Genomic DNA, 19,046 nt, shown 5'->3' on the forward strand with positions numbered 1-19,046 from the left:
GTGTGACATGAATACAACACCGTGTGACATGGGTGTGACATGTATACAACACCGTGTGACATTATGTGACATGTATACAACACCGTGTGACATTGATGTGACATGCATACAACACCGTGTGACATTGATGTGACATGTATACAACACCGTGTGACATCATGTGACATGTATACAACACCGTGTGACATGGGTGTGACATGGATGTGACATGTATACAACACTGTGTTACATGAAAACAACACCGTTTGACATGGATGTGACATGCATACAACACCGAGTGATATGGATGTGACATGGATACAACACCGTTTGACATGTATACAACACTGTGTGACATGGGTCAGATATGTATAGAGCACCTGTGACATGAGAGTGACATGGATGGAACACCGTGTGACATACATACAACACCGTGTGACATGGGTCAGATATGTATAGAGCACCTGTGACGTCGGAGTGACATGGATGGAACACCGCGTGACATGCATGCAACACCGTGTGACATGGATGTGACATGTATACAACACCGTGTGGCATACATATAACACCATGTGACATGGTTTTGACATGTATACAACACCGTGTGACATGTATACAACACCGTGTGACATGGATGTGACATGTATACAACACCATATGACATGGATGTGACATGTATACAACACCTTGTGACATGGGTCAAATATGTATAGAGCACCTGTGACGTGGGAGTGACATGGATGGAACACCGTGTGACATGCATACAACACCCTGTGACATGGATACAACACCATGTGACATGGATGTGACATGTATATAACAACGTATGACATGGATTGGACATGTATACAACACCGTGTGACATTGATGTGACATGTATACAACACCGTGTTACATGGATACAAAACCGTGTGACATGGATGTGACATGGATACAACCCCGTATGACATGTATACAACACCGTGTGACATGGGTCAGATATGTATACAACACCGTATGACATGGATCTGACATGTATACAACACCGTGTGACATGGGTGTGACATGTATAGAACACCGTGTTACATGGATACAAAACCGTGTGAACTGGATGTGACATGGATACAACACCGTGTGACATGGATCTGACATGTATACAACACCGTGTGACATGGGTGTGACATGTATAGAACACCGTGTTACATGGATACAAAACCGTGTGACATGGATGTGACATGGATACAACACCGTGTGACATGTATACAACACCGTGTGATATGGGTCTGATATGTATACAACACCATATGACATGGATCTGACATGTATACAACACCGTGTGGCATGTATACAACACCGTGTGACATGGATGTGACATGTATACAACACCGTGTGACATGGATACAACACCGTGCGACATGGATATGACATGGATACAACACCGTGTGACATGTATACAACACCGTGTGACATGAGTCAGATATGTACAGAGCACCTGTGACGTGGGAGTGACATGGATGGAACACCGTGTGACATGCACACAACACCGTGTGACATGGTTTTGACATGTATACAACACCGTGTGACATGTATACAACACCGTGTGACATGGATGTGACATGTATACAACACCGTGTGACATGGATGTGACATGTATACAACACCGTGTGACATTGATGTGACATGCATACAACACCGTGTGACATTGATGTGACATGTATACAACACCGTGTGACATCATGTGACATGTATACAACACCGTGTGACATGGGTGTGACATGGATGTGACATGTATACAACACTGTGTTACATGAAAACAACACCGTTTGACATGGATGTGACATGCATACAACACCGAGTGATATGGATGTGACATGGATACAACACCGTTTGACATGTATACAACACTGTGTGACATGGGTCAGATATGTATAGAGCACCTGTGACATGAGAGTGACATGGATGGAACACCGTGTGACATGCATACAACACCGTGTGACATGGGTCAGATATGTATAGAGCACCTGTGACGTCGGAGTGACATGGATGGAACACCGCGTGACATGCATGCAACACCGTGTGACATGGATGTGACATGTATACAACACCGTGTGGCATACATATAACACCATGTGACATGGTTTTGACATGTATACAACACCGTGTGGCATACATATAACACCATGTGACATGGTTTTGACATGTATACAACACCGTGTGACATGTATACAACACCGTGTGACATGGATGTGACATGTATGCAACACCATATGACATGGATGTGACATGTATACAACACCTTGTGACATGGGTCAAATATGTATAGAGCACCTGTGACGTGGGAGTGACATGGATGGAACACCCTGTGACATGCATACAACACCCTGTGACATGGATACAACACCATGTGACATGGATGTGACATGTATATAACAACGTATGACATGGATCGGACATGTATACAACACCGTGTGACATGGATGTGACATGTATACAACACCGTGTTACATGGATACAAAACCGTGTGACATGGATGTGACATGGATACAACCCCGTATGACATGTATACAACACCGTGTGACATGGGTCAGATATGTATACAACACCGTATGACATGGATCTGACATGTATACAACACCGTGTGACATGGGTGTGACATGTATAGAACACCGTGTTACATGGATACAAAACCGTGTGACATGGATGTGACATGGATACAACACCGTGTGACATGTATACAACACCGTGTGATATGGGTCTGATATGTATACAACACCATATGACATGGATCTGACATGTATACAACACCGTGTGGCATGTATACAACACCGTGTGACATGGATGTGACATGTATACAACACCGTGTGACATGGATACAACACCGTGCGACATGGATATGACATGGATACAACACCGTGTGACATGTATACAACACCGTGTGACATGAGTCAGATATGTACAGAGCACCTGTGACGTGGGAGTGACATGGATGGAACACCGTGTGACATGCACACAACACCGTGTGACATGGTTTTGACATGTATACAACACCGTGTGACATGTATACAACACCGTGTGACATGGATGTGACATGTATACAACACCGTATGACATGGATGTGACATGTATACAACACCTTGTGACATGTATACAACACCATGTGACATGGATGTGACATGTATACAACACCATATGACATGGATGTGACATGTATACAGCACTATGTGACATGGATGTGACATGTATACAACACCGTGTGGCATGTATACAACACAGTGTGACATGGGTGTGACATGTATAGAGCACCTGTGACGTGGGAGTGACATGGATGGAACATCGTGTGACATGGATATAACACCGTGTGACATGGTTTTGACATGTATACAACACCGTGTGACATGTATACAACACCGTGTGACATGGATGTGACATGTATACAACAACGTGTGACATGAATACAACACCATGTGACATGGATGTGACATGTATACAACACCGAGTGACATAGATGTGACATGTTTACAACACCGTGTAACATGGGTCAGATATGTATAGAGCACCTGTGACGTTGGAGTGACATGGATGGAACACCGTGTGACATGGATATAACACCAGTTGACATGGGTTTGACATGTATAGAACACCATGTGACATGGATGTGACATGTATACAACACCGTGTGACATGGATTTGACATGTATACAGCACTGTGTGACATGGATGTGACATGTATACAACACCGTGTGACATGTATACAACACCATGTTACATGAATGGGACATGTTCACAACACCATGTGACATGGATGTCACGTCAAGCCCGTGTGACATTGTGTGACAATTTTCATTTATGTTTATGATATGTTATAAGTGCTTTGTTGGATAAAACTCTTCATATTTTTGTTGATCTTCTATCAAGGTTCAAATGCAAACCTTTGAACCTTTGAAATATAGGAACACTAAAGCATTGATCACCAGTAAATTAGAGTCGTAATCATCTCCAGCTCTCAACAGTTGATACCCTGACCCAAAATACTGTTTCCTTGTTGCAAGGGGAATTAGAAACGGCACAATTAGTTTGCATGCATATTTCGATAGCTTAGTCCTTTGTACATAGCAATTTGAAAAAAGTTGTATGAAATGCATATTTCCTTAAATGATATGTTAATTTCCTTTTCTTGAAACTATTACCGAAAGTACTCAGTACAAATAAATGTAGGACCATTATTTTGAGTTATGTCCTATATTTTGTGGCATGTGTGTGCTAAAAATATAGGATTTATAAATGCCTGTTGCGGCGAAACTAAAATGGAATTTAAAAAAACCTGCTACCGTACATAAACAAGAGATACGACATCCGATTGTGCGGCGCATTTGTCACCACTCGCCCCTCTCCGTAACCTGCAAGAAGACTCGTCCCCCTATCGATGAATGTTATGTACGATAATACGACAAACCAAAAGAAAGCGCGTATGACTAAAAGTACTTCGGTCTAAGAATCCCTCAGGAATAATTTTTAATTTCACACGCGTCTTGCATCTAAAAACATACCCTAGATACAGTTAAATGTGTTCAATCATAACTTAAATACATTACACTGTCTCAGAGTTGACCAGTCCTATTTTATCACCTGGTTGTCGTTGTGAACACTATACAGCAATATCGCTGTCCTCACTGACATATTGACATATGTTGCATAAAACCACAGATGCATACTTACTGTCATTACAAATAACATACAGTATCATTGTCAGATTTTATTGTAGTGTTTATGGTAATGCATTCGGAATCCAATAGACATGTTCTCTTTCAAAGGAAACTGGAACTGAAAGGAATATATGGGATGACGGAAGGATCCCTCACAAAGGTGAAACGCACTGTTTCCGTGTGATGCGTCAAAACCGTCAGGGAATGAACCAAAAATCACAAGCGTTTGCCTATAATGTTTCGGCAGATAATCGAGTGATATTTAGCTCGGCTGCAGTTACAAACGACCCGACACTACTTCCTTGAAGTTTGTTATAGACCGTCCTAACTCATTTCTCCCACAAACAACACCAGCCGTGCAGCGACGATGAAGCTGGTGTGTTGTCCTGCTGTTGTGTTAGTTGTGGCAGTTATTGGATTAAATACAGGTAAGGAATCAAACAAGGTTTGTAATTTTTGTTAGAAACAATATATTTTCAGTTACAATTGTTTTCGATTGTTTTCTCTGAAAGGATGAACCGGTTAAAAAATCACAATTCCTTTTCAAGCATTCAGACACCCATTGAACAATTTTCTGTCCAAAACCTGAAGCCAATCAGTTTCCAGTATTTCCTGGAACAAATAATGCTATGTAAGAAAAACAAACACGTGGAACTCATTTCTTCAAGAAAGTTGTTCACCTGAACAGGTTAGGAAATATGAATCTACACTACGTTTATAATGAAAACGCTTAAAACGAACTGACGGATATAACGAAATGTGTTTTGAAATGTGATCCCGCCCATTTGCTGAATAGTTGCTGTATATACGCTTATAATGAACTACGGTTATAACGAACTAAAATTAGTGGTCCCTTTGAGTTCGTTATAGCCGTAGTTTACTGTGTTGTATACAACCTCCTTTGTTCCAGGTGCAGTTTTTCTGTCTGAGGACTCACCATGGACAATCACGGCTGGGACCACTGCATCTGTCACTTGCGGATACCAAAACATAACAAACTACACAGTGTACTGGGAGAAAGAGGAACATTCAAGGGTTACACCTGGAAATGAAACTCTAATTTTCCAAAACGTCCAAGTCACAGACCACGGAAACTACTCATGCGTTATTGAAGCGAATGACAATGTACTGGAAAACAGAACCTTGGATATCCGTGTGAGCTGTAAGTAGAATCCGAATTGTCTTTGTTATAAATTCAAACGAATAAAAGACAGCCTTCTACACCTTAGAATCAAGATTTTGAATCATAAATTTTGGAATGGTACGAAATGTGACCTAGTTCGGTACAGAATACTGCGTAAATATGCCATGTAATTTGAGGATCGAAATTTCTTGATTCTCTTTCCATCAATAGTGAGTGAGTGAGTGAGTGAGTGGGGTTTAACGCCGCTTTTAACTGTATTCCAGTTATTTCGCGGCGTGTTAGCTTAATGTTGGAGGAAAGCCCAAAGTGACATAATCGGGGCGAATCGGGATTCGAACCCACAATCATAGGCTTCTGGCGTGTCCAAGGGACGCAACTCTGCAAAGCAAATCGCGGCCTCTTAGACGGCTTGGAAACCCCTGCCACCCTTTCCGTCAATAACAAAAATTCTTTCAAAATATACATTTATATTACTCTCAATCTTAAACCACAAAATTCTTGTTGTTCTCTTTCGTCTTCACGTTTACACATGTTACAGATCCCTCAGGGAATATTTCGATATCAGTCAGCAACAGAGTCAGAGCTAATTACACCATTTCGGGAGGTGCCAACGCCACTCTGGAATGCTCTGTTGATGGATTTCCTCCTCCCTTCATCACGTGGCGAAAGGATGGCGCCATCATAAAGGAAGAGAACCTCACAGATCACTATGGTCTCCGCCAGCCTCCGACTGACGGCTTCATTAGTGTCTTCGACGTGATCAACGCTGGGCGTGAAGACAGCGGCACCTATGTATGTACAGCTAACAACAGCGCCAACCAGAATGATAGTCGTGAGGCCGAGGTGCACCTGGCAGTGCCTACCTGTGAGTATGTAGTTGACTGCGCAGTCGTAGAATCAGTTAGATAGATAGATTCATGTCATTGTGCATTTACCAACTACTGTACCTCTTACCCATCTTTTAGAATACAGAATTACATAATAATTATTCACATATATGTTGCTATTAACAGATTTATTCCCAAATAACATAATTGTTACAGAGCTGTAAGTGCAATTTGTTTTTCTTTACTCTACTTGGCTTCGTCTTCGGTAAATAAGAATATCAACCAAGTCGGTAAGTCTGACCACCCGATGCCGTCAATTGTCTCTTACAAAATACCTAGTCGCTTTTTACGGCCAACATGGGTTGCTGAAGACCTATTCCAACCTGGATCTTCACTGGGCATGTGATCTAGTTTGGCATAGTTTAATGCGTAAAAGTCCATTTAATTTGGCGATGAAAGTGTGATTTAATGAGCGCAAGGAGACATAAACCCCGATCATGAAACCCACTCCTCCGTCAATATAAACAATTGTTTCAATATATACAGTATTACTCTAAATACTCATTTCGAAAGGTTATTCCACCGTGAGTATCCGGGATAGAATAAGTCTTCTGCAACCCATGCTTGTCGTAAGAGGCGACTAATGGTATAGGGTGGTCAGGCTCGGTGACTTGGTTGATGCATATCATTGTAGATCGAGGTTCATGTTGTCCATCACTAGTTGCATTGCCCAGAGTCCATTATTTACGAACCACCGTCATATATGAGCGCGGCGTTAAACAGCAAACAAACACATAGGTTTTAGAACCACTAAATTCTTTCACGTCTTCACATTTGCACATGTTCCAGATCCACCGAGGCATATTTCGATATCAGTCGACAAGGGAGTCAAGGCTAAATACACCATTCCGGGAGGTGCCAACGCCACTCTGGTCTGCTCTGTGGATGTATTTCCTCCTCCCTTCATCACGTGGCGAAAGGATGGCGACATCATAAAGGAAGAGAACCTCACAGACCGCTATGGCCTCCGCCAGCCTCCCACTGACGGCTTCATTAGTGTCTTCGACGTGATCAACGCTGGGCGTGAAGACAGCGGCACCTATGTATGTACAGCCAACAACAGCGCCAACCAGAATGATAGTCAGGAGGCCGAGGTGCACCTGGCAGTGCCTAACTGTGAGTATGTAGTTGACTGCACAGAAGTAGCATCATTTGTAGCTGAGTAGATTCATGTCATTGTGCCTTTATCGACTAATATACCTCTTACCAACGTATTCATTTCGAGATGATCTGTACGAATCTCAATAGATCTGCATGAAAACTAAAGGAGGAATGCTAAAGCAGAGGGCGTCGTGATCAAAATGAATTGATTGTGAAGGCATGATTGCCAGGGTTATGTTGTTACTTCTTATTTTAAAGCTTAAGGGATTTTTGATGATTTGATTGGTTTATTTGCTGATTACATGACCAGTACATTTTTCAATAAACTTTAAAAAGTGACGTTCACAAAGTATTAACTTCACCTTTTGACGTTTACACGATTTTTGACCGGGACTACTTTTCATGGGGAATCCCCGAGTGGAACAATTCTCTCTTTTCTCTCCTGCTCACCACGATCGTGAGGATCGATTATGTCGGTCAATAAGTTAACGTATCTCCTTCTCTCAAAGCATTTTACGCAAAGGAAAATTACTGAAAATGACCAAATGAAAATGAAGAACATTGTAAATTTCACCATTTGTGACACATTACTAAATCACCATTCACGGCGTTATTTACTGTATGTTTTGAAATCAAAATATTGGAGCTTAGCTCGGAAAATTGAATATCAAAATTCGCATATCGGTGATCTTGGGTTATTGTTTTTTTAAATCTAATCACCAATGATCATCGTGAAACGTCGCCGATAACCCTACAATGTTTTAGAATGTTTTGGCAAATACGCAAACACGAACTTCGAAGTAACGTTCCGCCATATTGGACAGATGCAAAAGATAGGGCAAACATATGAAAGGACCTATGACTTTACATAGAGACGTGACAGTCATTACAGACGTGACAGTCATTACAGACGTGACAGTCATCACATACATAGCAATGGTAGAACAGAAACAAAGTACCCAGAACATCATCAGGATGCAGTTAAGAACAAGTAAGACATGGTGGTGTTCATTCTAACAACGTTCAAGGGGCGGTCGGGTAGCCTAGCGGTTAAAGCGTTCGCTCATCACGCCGAACACCCGGGTTCGATTCGCGACATGGGTACAATGTGTGAAGCCCATTTCTGGTGTCCCCCGCCGTGATATTGCTGGAATATTGCTAAAAGCAGCGTACCCGATAAAATATAAATGTTGTTCACACAATAAGCAACATATATTAGTATTTTGTTATGACTTTTTTCCGACTTGTATAATTACACATCATAACAATTACTTACATATTTACTGATGCATTAACAACATTACCCTCGAATGCCTCTTACGACACGCATAGTCACCTCTCACGGCAAACATGGGTTGCGGAAGACCTATTCTAACCTGGATCTTCCTGGGCATGTGATCTAGTTTAGCATACTATAGTGCGTAAAAGTCCATTTAATTTGACGATGAAAGTGTCACTTAATGAGCGCAAGGAGACATAAACTCCGATCATAAAACCCACTCTTCACTTCAGAAGCGGTTACAAATAAGTCTCTTTCCGTCAATAACAACAATACGTTCAACATATACAAACAATATTACTCTAAATACTTCTTTCAAATAGTTCTTCCCCCGTGAGTATCCGGGATAGAATTAGTCTTCAGCAACCCATGCTTGTCGAAAGAGACGACTTATGGGATCGGGTCGTCAGGCTCGGTGACTTGGTTGATGCGTTTCATTGCATGCCAATGGCGTAAATCGATGCTCATGATGTCAATCACTGGTTTGAATTACCCAGATTCGATGATTTAATATTACTCGCGAATGCTATTATTGTTGCAGATTTCCCAGTTTTACAAAATCAAGGGGAACTTTCAAGGAGGTTCACAGTTGTTGAGGGAGAATCAATCGTGGTCAACTTCACAGTCGTCTCAAGTCCAAGGTCATTAGTTGTGAAATGGAGCCTTCAGCCAGATGGAAGTAATGAAACCAGTGTTTGGAGTAGGAGCGTTGACAATTCTCTATGGAACATGAGGAACCGGACATTGTCAACTGATGTCCAGTTATTTCAATTCTACCACGTGAATGTTACTGAAAACATGACCGGTCTGTACAGGGTCATCTTGACCAATGGTCTTCGTCGTAATCTGGATTTGGAATACAGTATCGGAATAGGATATGGTAAGTCGCCCCTAGTGTATATTCCCGACTTGAAGCATGAAACAGTTAAACATAATGTAAAATATTCCCTGAAAAATATAATTACACGTGCATATTGTATGTTTTGTTTTGTATCCAAGGTAATGTATCCTGGTGTTAAGTCTAAATGCTTCAGGTCGTCAGTGGTCAGTGGTCAGTGGTCCATTTCAGGTTTTTGATTGTTTTCAACGGTGTGGGGCGGTCGGATCGCTTAGTGGTTAAAGCGTTCGCTCGTCACGCCGAAGACCCGGTTCGATTCCCGACATGGGTACAATATGTGTCCCCGCCTCGATATTGCTGGAATATTGCTAAAAGCGGCGTAAAACCATACTCACTCACTCACTCACTCAAACTTCTACGGTGTTGGTCTGAGCTGATATTATTAATCACTGGATTGATAGATCCAGACTCCAATTAATTCAGAGGCAGTCGTTGCATAGCTGAAATATATAAAGCAAACAACTGAGATGCTGCATTTCACAGAGAACATGATTGATTTCACTTTATCTTCATATTCCACAGATACCACTGGACGCAGCATCAATGCAACGGACGTTTACAGCAGTAAGTATTCCACAATGACATCACTATAAAACACCAGCACAGTACGTACACAACATTAATGATGTTTAATGTACAAATAATACGACCTCACCCATATAATCGATTCCCTTCCAGATACGACTGATCTGAATCTCAAGGATGACGAGGACTATGAATCTAGTAAGTACTGCTGAAGCACTGTATGCATGCTTACCAGTTTAGAACTATTGCTGAGTCTGGTTTAACGACTACGTGAACAATATTTCAGTTATTAGGTGGCAGCTTATTGTGGGAGGAAAGCGGTTTTTTTCATAAACTCAAATCTTCAATAAATTACCATAAATAATGCAATAAAATATACTTTGTTCGATGGACATGCTCAAAAGCCCACTTACCTACACCCTGTGAAAATATATTGTTGGAATATTGTGAAAAGCCAGAGTGAAAAGTCAAGGCCAGAGAATAATAATAGTCTCGATTATCTGCTGAAACAAATCCCACTGGATGTAAGAGGCAAGCTGGGGGTCAATGGATGACTGGAAGTCAGTGATGACACCAGGTGTTCGGGACACACACTCATAGTGTCTTTGTTTCAGCGTGGAAGATACTGTTGGCAGTTGTTGTTGGGGTGGTTGTCACAAATGTTCTCCTCGTTGTCCTGTTGTCTTTCTGCATCAGAGGTTAGTATTTTACTGTTTACTGTTAGTAGTTTACTGTTAGTACTTTACTGTTTACTGTTAGTATTTTACTGTTAGCAGTTTACTGTTACTGTCAGTACTTTACTGTTAGTAGTTTACTGTTAGTAGTTTAGTGGTAGTTCTTTATTGTTAGTACTTTACTGTTTACTGTTAGTATTTCACTGTTAGTAGTTTACTGTTAGTAGTTTACTGTTAGTAGTTACTGCTTACTGTTAGTAGTTTACTGTTAGTAGCTTACTGTTTACTGTTAGTAGTTACTGCTTACTGTTAGTAGCTTACTGTTGGTAGTTTACTGTTTACCGTTACCTGTTTCCTATTAGTTGCTTACTGTTACTTGTTTACTGTTTATAGAACTTTATTGTTAGTTGTTTACTGTTAGAGGTTTTCTGTTAGTACTTTACTGTTAGTACTTTACTAGTAGTATTTTACTGTTAGTTTTTGTTTCTTTGTTTGTTTGTTTGTTGTTTTACGCCGCACTCAGCAATATTCCAGCTATATGACGGCTTTACTGTTAGTAGTTAACTGTTAGTTGTTTACTGTTAGTTCTTCACTGTTAGTTCTTTACTGGTAGTATTTTACTGTTAATACCTTACTGTAAGTTATTTACTGTAAGTACTCTACTGTTCGTAATTTACAGTTAGTAATTTGCTGTTAGATGTGTAGAGTTTATCGTACTATTGTTAGTTGTTTACTGGTAGTATTTTACTGTTAATACCGTACTGTAAGTTGTTTACTGTAAGTAGATTACTGGTAGTATGTTACTGTTAATACCTGACTAAGTTGTTTACTGTTAGTAGTTTACTGGTAGTAAGTTACTGTTATTATCTTACTGTTCGTTATTTACTGTTAGTACATTACTGTTCGTTTACTTGGGACTAGTTAAATTGACGTCAATTACGACATGATCTAAGGGAGGTAACTCTGCCCAGTAATTTGACTTTCAAACTCTCAATGTGAGAACAATGAGTGGATATTTTCAAACAATTTCAAATTGATTTCTGTGCGAATACCACCCCTGTAAGTCCTACTTGTCAAATGTTTGATATCTCGTCACAGGCGTTATGCCAGCGGCAGTCGAACATGTCTACCATGCAGTGGATGAGAGTCTGATGCTGGATCTTCCTGTGACTGAGGCCAACACCAACTACATGCGGCCCTTTGACCCCTACTCCATGCAGCGTTATTTAAACAGGGGCGTGACCTGCATGGAAACAGACGTGTGAACTGTGGCTTCTCACTGAACGATCATCTGTTTAATCGTCACTCATCTTTGCCGACAACCATTCGAAATTGTGTCGCTCTCCAAACTGAATCACTGGACAAGCAAATAGTTTTTCTTTTGTAAACATTATCTCCACTGGTACTGGTGACCGCCTCCGTGGTCTAGTGAGCGTCATACCAAAAGACGTTAAAAGATGGTTCTTGATGGATGGAGTTTCCATAAATCTTTTAGTTGTACATACTATATAATGGTGTACTGCCTTAAATATAACTTCATTTTCTGTAACAACGTGATCTGCATTGCCGTATAACAGTAGGTGTACAATAACAGGTATGTTATGAACAATATCTTAAAGGCTGTTAAAAATAATTTCACGCTGATGACTAAACAATGTACATTCCATGAGCTAATGATATGCATTTTCACATGCATTTGAACATGTACAGTTCGGGTGATCTTTTATACCAATTCTGTATAAATCATAATCCAATTGACTGCAGCGGCACATGTATCTCAGTTTTGTGTGTAAGATATTATATTTTCTTTTTCCACATGCGCAGTGAGTACGCAGTTGACGTATGGTGGTGCTTTTGTAAAGAATTTTTAAAACAAGAAATCGTAGAATTTCGATCTGATAACGGAATAGACGTCCACAATCGGATGGTCGATGGGTAAAAGGATTCCCACGAATGTCTTAGTCTCGTGAGAGGAACACTGATGTTTTCAGAGTTTCTGAGACTGTAGGAGTTTGTTGCAGCAACGGTGTTTGGTAGAATATCTGTTAGATAGGAAGGGGCCATATTATGATTAATTTTAAAGAAAATTAGAGTTTCTGAGACTGTATGAGTTTGTTGCAGCAACGGTGTTTGGTAGAATATCTGTTAGATAGGAAGGGGCCATATTATGATAAATGTTAAAGAAAAGACAAAGTTTACGTTTCTTTCTACCCTCAACAAAGGGTTCCCAACCGGTTTCGTAATATAATGAATGCCTAGGGGCATATTTAGGTAGACCAGTTACAATGCGTGCAGCTTCTAATAGTAATTGTTCTAATTTCTCACTTTGTCCTTCGGTGCAACCATCCCATACCTCACATGCGTATTCAAAGTGTTGTCTTATGAACAATTTTATATATATTGTTAATAGTATTTCTGTGAAGGAGATGTTTGAGTTTTCTCATTGAGTAAATCATCTTGTAAGTTGTTTTTATTATGGTATCTATATAAGACCATTTGCCACTGGCTTCAAGTATAACACCCAAGTGCTTATGACTATTTACAGAGCTGATTACTTTTCCGTTGAAATATAGTTGTAGACCTCCAATGTTGTCTTTGCGAGAGAATAGAACTGATTTATTCTTGTCGGGATTGTAAGTTATGAGCCAAAGTTTCGCCAATTCACTTAAGATTGCTAGATTTGAGCTGAAGGAACGTTCCAGTACATTGTTATCATAGGAGGACATGCCAATCGATGTATCGTCGTCAAAAAGTCTTGTCATACAGTCTAAGTTGTCAGCAATGTCATTTACATAAACAATAAAGAGTAAAGGACCAAGCACGGACCCCTGTGGCACGCCAACCTTCATATTTCTTGGTTTGGATATTTCCCCATTGACAAATACGCTTTGGCTACAGTTACTTATGTAACTGGTAAGCCATTTTAACAATTGACCTTTTATACCATACCTCTCTAATTTATACACAAGCCCACTGTGCCATACACGATCAAAGGCTTTTGATACATCACAGAATTCAATAAAATAGTTTTCTTTGTTATCTAATGCTGTACAAATTTGATGATAAAGTTCCATTAGTTGATGGACAGTTGAGTGACCAGCCTGAAACTCAGATTGGTACTTATATCAAACGCAACCAACCAATTCACCGAGTCTGACCACCCAATCGCCGTTCTTTATAAAAAGATATCAAAGGCTTCTATTTTTATAATCTCGATCAATTTATCGGACTGTCAGTTGAAAAACGTTAGTGCATTCTGTTCCCATTTTGCTACAGAAACATAAAGGGAAATCACTCACTGTGCTAAGAGTTAAAACTAAAGTTTGGTGTTTTAATAAATATTTTATATCATAATGACATTTGAGCAGAATATCTGATTCCTATGCACAAAGAAATGCATTAAACTCATAAGTCCTTGAACACCTTACGATCTCACCGTGTGACATGTATACAACAACGTGTGACATGTATACAACACCGACTGACATGGATGTGACATGTATACAACACCATGTGACATGTATACAACACCTTGTGACATGTATATAACACCGTTTGACATGTATACAACACCGAGTGACATGTATACAACACCGAGTGACATGTATACAACACCGTGTGACATGGATGTAACATGTATATAACACCGTGTGACATGAATAAAATACCGAGTGACATGAATGTGACATGTATACAACACCGTGTGACATGTATACAACACCGTGTGACATGGATGTGAAATGTATACAACACCATGTGACATGAATGTGACATGTATACAACACCGTGTGACATGTATACAACACCGTGTGACATGTATACAACACCTTGTGACATGTATACAACGCCGTATGACATGGATGTGACATGTATACAAGACCTATGACATGGATGTGACATGTATACAACACCGTGTGACATGGATGTGACATGTATACAACACCGTGTGACATGGATGTAACATGTATACAATAACGTATGACATGGATGTGACATGGATACAACACCGTGTGACATGGATGTGACAAGTATACAACACCGTATGACATGGATATGACATGTATACAACACCGTGTGACATGGATGTGACATGTATACAACACTGTGTGACATGGATGTGACATGTATACAACACCGTGTGACATGTATACAACACCGCGCGACATGTATACAACACCGAGTGACATGGATGTGACCTGTATACAACACCGTATGACATGGATGTGACATGTATACAGCACCGTGTGACATGGATGTGACATGTATACAACACCGTATGACATGGGTGTGAATTGTATACAACACCTTGTGACATGTATACAACACCGAGTGACATGGATGTGACATGTATACAACACCGTGTGACATCGTGTGACATGTATACAACACCGTGTGACATGGATGAGAAATGTAGACAACACCATGTGATATGGATGTGACATGTATACAACACAGTGTGACATGTATACAACACCGTGTGACATGGATGTGACATGTATACAACACCATATGACATGGATGTGACATGTATACAACACTATGTGACATGTAAACAACACCGTGTGACATGGATGTGACATGTATTCAACACCGTGTGACATGTATACAACACCGTGTGACATGTACACAACACCGTGTGACATGGATGTGACATGTATACAACACCGTGTGACATGTATACAACACCGTGTGACATGTATACAACACGGAGTGACATGGATGTAACATGTATACAACACCGTTTGACATAGATGTGACATGTATACAACACCCTATAGCATGGATGTGACATGTATACAATACCGTGTGAAGTAGTATAGGTAATGGGGGTTCTGGACCACTTCCACTGTAGCTGGATTTATATACCTATACTGCTACTACAGATGGAATTTTTTATGTCAAAATGAATTATGTGATTTAATGATAGTCATGAGATTAAGTTAAATTGGCTCCAGTTCACCACCACCTGGGGCCAATGATATAAATTTTTATAGGTAATAAGGGTTCTGGCTCACTTCCACTGGAGCTGGATTTATTACCTATACTGCTACTATAGGAGGAATTTTTTATGTTAAAATGATAATGTGATTCAACGATGAGTCTAAATGTGATCAAACGATAGTAAGCAATCTATTTTTAATCTCCAACCAGTTCTTTGGTTTTGACACGGAATAACTGACGCTCGTTGCCTCCCCTGTTCTATGAACCTTTTTTTCTCGTCTTCGCTAATACCACTGGTCTTACGAGATTTTGATCGAATCTCCTGCTTCATTGCATTGTATTTGGTGAGTTCCGACAGCACTAAACGAAACTCATCCTCGGATATCTTACAATCGGCCATTGCTGTTGAAATATGATCCTCAATGCTGTTCAACTTTGCTTCGGCGAGTATCCGAATACTATCATGTTTTAATGCTTTCTTTTGTAACCTACGAGAAATGAATTTTATCGCTATTCCTGCCAGTCCCGAGACTCCAGCGGTTATTTCCATGCCGAGCACGATAGGTGCGGCGATTATAGTTGATAGTAAACCGATACCCGCTACACCGAGTCCCATACCAGATACTACAAGCGCGGTGTCAACTCCGTCCAGAGCATTCACGACTTTGCGATACTTTTTATACAATCCAAGTCTCAACTCCCTATCCTTCCCTATTCGATGTTTTATGTCTTTTATTTGATGTAATCGAAATCCATCAACAGTTTCCATCTTTTCAAATGCTTCACCGAGCGCTGGATATAAACTCATAGTGTATATTATGATCATATAATAGTCTTTAATTGGTCTTGCTTAAATGTTTTGATAGTATACATCAATCTTATCAAATGTATATTATACGGCAAGAATATCTTAGTAAGAGAAATACTACCACTTTTAATAATTTGGACCCCCTCGAGGGTTGCAACGGGTGATGCTCCGATATGAATAATACTGCAACGTTGACGTTGGTGTTTCTTAAGCCATTTAATTGATAGACCTGGTAATATATCGAAGGCATCTTCCGGTGCATCTCCGAACAAGACTTCAATAATAAGCGTAGAAAGATTAGGTATTGCACTCAGGTTAACTTTAATTTCTTCGAATTCAGTAACCAAATTTAAAGTAACATTTTTTAAGGACGGACGACTATATAACATATGACCTGGGTTTTCTGACAGGGGAGTGACCAACACACTTTTTCGTTTTGATGGGATATAAGCCGCGAGTACGATGCCACTATTTATTATCTTAGTTAAATTATGTTCCTTACCCATCATCACATAAGGTGGGGTAATGATGATATTCAGTAGCCACTCGATGTTTGCTTCGATCATAGTCCATTTATTATCGTCGTTGTGAGTAATATTGTACGAAGTGTTTTTAAGGAGTCTACTTACATCGACATCGCTTAAATCTTCTAGATTACCCGTGAATGTGACTTCTTTCCGCTTGTATACATTATCGTGTAAGTGTAAAGCGTATAACTTACCATTGGTACCGGGTTTACCAAATCCTTCCGTGTCTCCGAGATCGGAAAGCGCAATTGTATTACATTGTCTTACTGTTCCAGGGCCTGATGCATCAACCATTATTTATAATATGGAGTGTTACGCTTAAGTATCCTATATGTACAGGTTGATGTTTTACATCTAATACAGAAATTTTGAAGTCTGAAATAATACCCCGCTTCAATTTTTTATATTGTAATGATGAGAAAGATTCCGTTCTACCGCTATTATATTTTTCATCTTTCACTGGAACACTTCTAAGCAGAGTTGAAGGACTTTCTAGTTGAATATTATTTGTTGTACTGATTTGATCAAGATGGATGCACAACTCTTTATAGGGAACTAAATCGGGTAATGTCTCTCCATCTTTTAATGTATTGGATATTTTTAATATTTGTGTAAATCCAAGTGTGTTTGTTAAGTTATTGTAAGGAAATACACTTTTTTTTTCTCCAGGGTATAATTTCAGTCTCCCATTCGCCTCATTTTGTGTGAGACTAGATCCATTAGGTTTAAAAAATTCATCATTGAGTGAGCATACGCTGTAATACCCATCAGGTATAGTAATGATTTTAGGAATATCATTTTCAACTATTAATAATTCATTATTTTCTTTCGCAGCATTTATATTGGTCCACCGTGGGTAATACGTTACATCGCATAGAGCTACTTCGAGTTGTCCATCCGAGTTATTGATAGTATGAAGCAGTTCAATAGACTGACCATTTGTTATTCCTGGGAGTGTAACATACATATTAAATATACAATGATACTATATCATAATTTAAATATGAAATCGAGATATATTACTAATCAATCGATTATAGTAACTGCCTCCGGTTCTGAATTTTTCGTTAAATTCCCAGATATCTTTGAAAAGTACAGGGTCACGGCAACTAGCGATAAAATGGTGCACGATTGGTTTCACAATCCGATGCAATTTTGGCAGAATCAGTTAAACTTTGCCATATGGTGTGCCACAACGGGATGTGGTGTATCTGTTAATGCTCCAGGATATATGCTAAATAAGTCTGTTTTATTATTTCATGTGTATTATCAGATTAGACGTATACTTAAAGAAATTAATGCTCCATTACCACAAGATCGAGCGTGGAATGTATCAAATAATCCGTATAATAGGGGGGTGTATGAACGTATTTGTAATGAATTTAATGTTTCTACGAGTAAAGATTGGCGTATTAAAGGAGCAAACCATGGTCTAGGTATTCCGTACGCTGGTGCACACTCTGTTAAAGAAGTCAGCGATGATTTATTGAAAAGGGGTCGGCTCCTTCCGAGCTTTGCTCTCTCAAGTAACGAGTGGAGAGATGATCGTATTAACTTTAAGGGTGGTGTTGCTTTCACCATCCAAAAGGTTGAGCAACCAC

General features: G+C 39.8%; 1 protein-coding gene across 1 annotated transcript; it reads left to right on the forward strand.

The window, feature by feature from the left end:
* Positions 1-4,941: 4,941 nt before the first annotated feature.
* LOC124151530 (hemicentin-1-like) lies at positions 4,942-13,371 on the forward strand. The gene is made up of 9 exons (XM_048403327.1): positions 4,942-5,089; positions 5,572-5,823; positions 6,344-6,670; positions 7,482-7,808; positions 9,614-9,952; positions 10,493-10,534; positions 10,649-10,693; positions 11,110-11,193; positions 12,268-13,371. The coding sequence occupies exons 1-9, from the start codon at positions 5,029-5,031 to the stop codon at positions 12,432-12,434; spliced, it is 1,644 nt and encodes a 547-aa protein (XP_048259284.1). The 5' UTR covers positions 4,942-5,028; the 3' UTR covers positions 12,435-13,371.
* The last annotated feature ends 5,675 nt before the right edge of the window (positions 13,372-19,046 follow it).

The sequence above is a fragment of the Haliotis rufescens genome, unplaced genomic scaffold (assembly GCF_023055435.1).
Source record: "Haliotis rufescens isolate VD_foot unplaced genomic scaffold, xgHalRufe1.0.p SCAF_3, whole genome shotgun sequence".
Taxonomy (NCBI): Eukaryota; Metazoa; Mollusca; class Gastropoda; order Lepetellida; family Haliotidae; genus Haliotis; species Haliotis rufescens.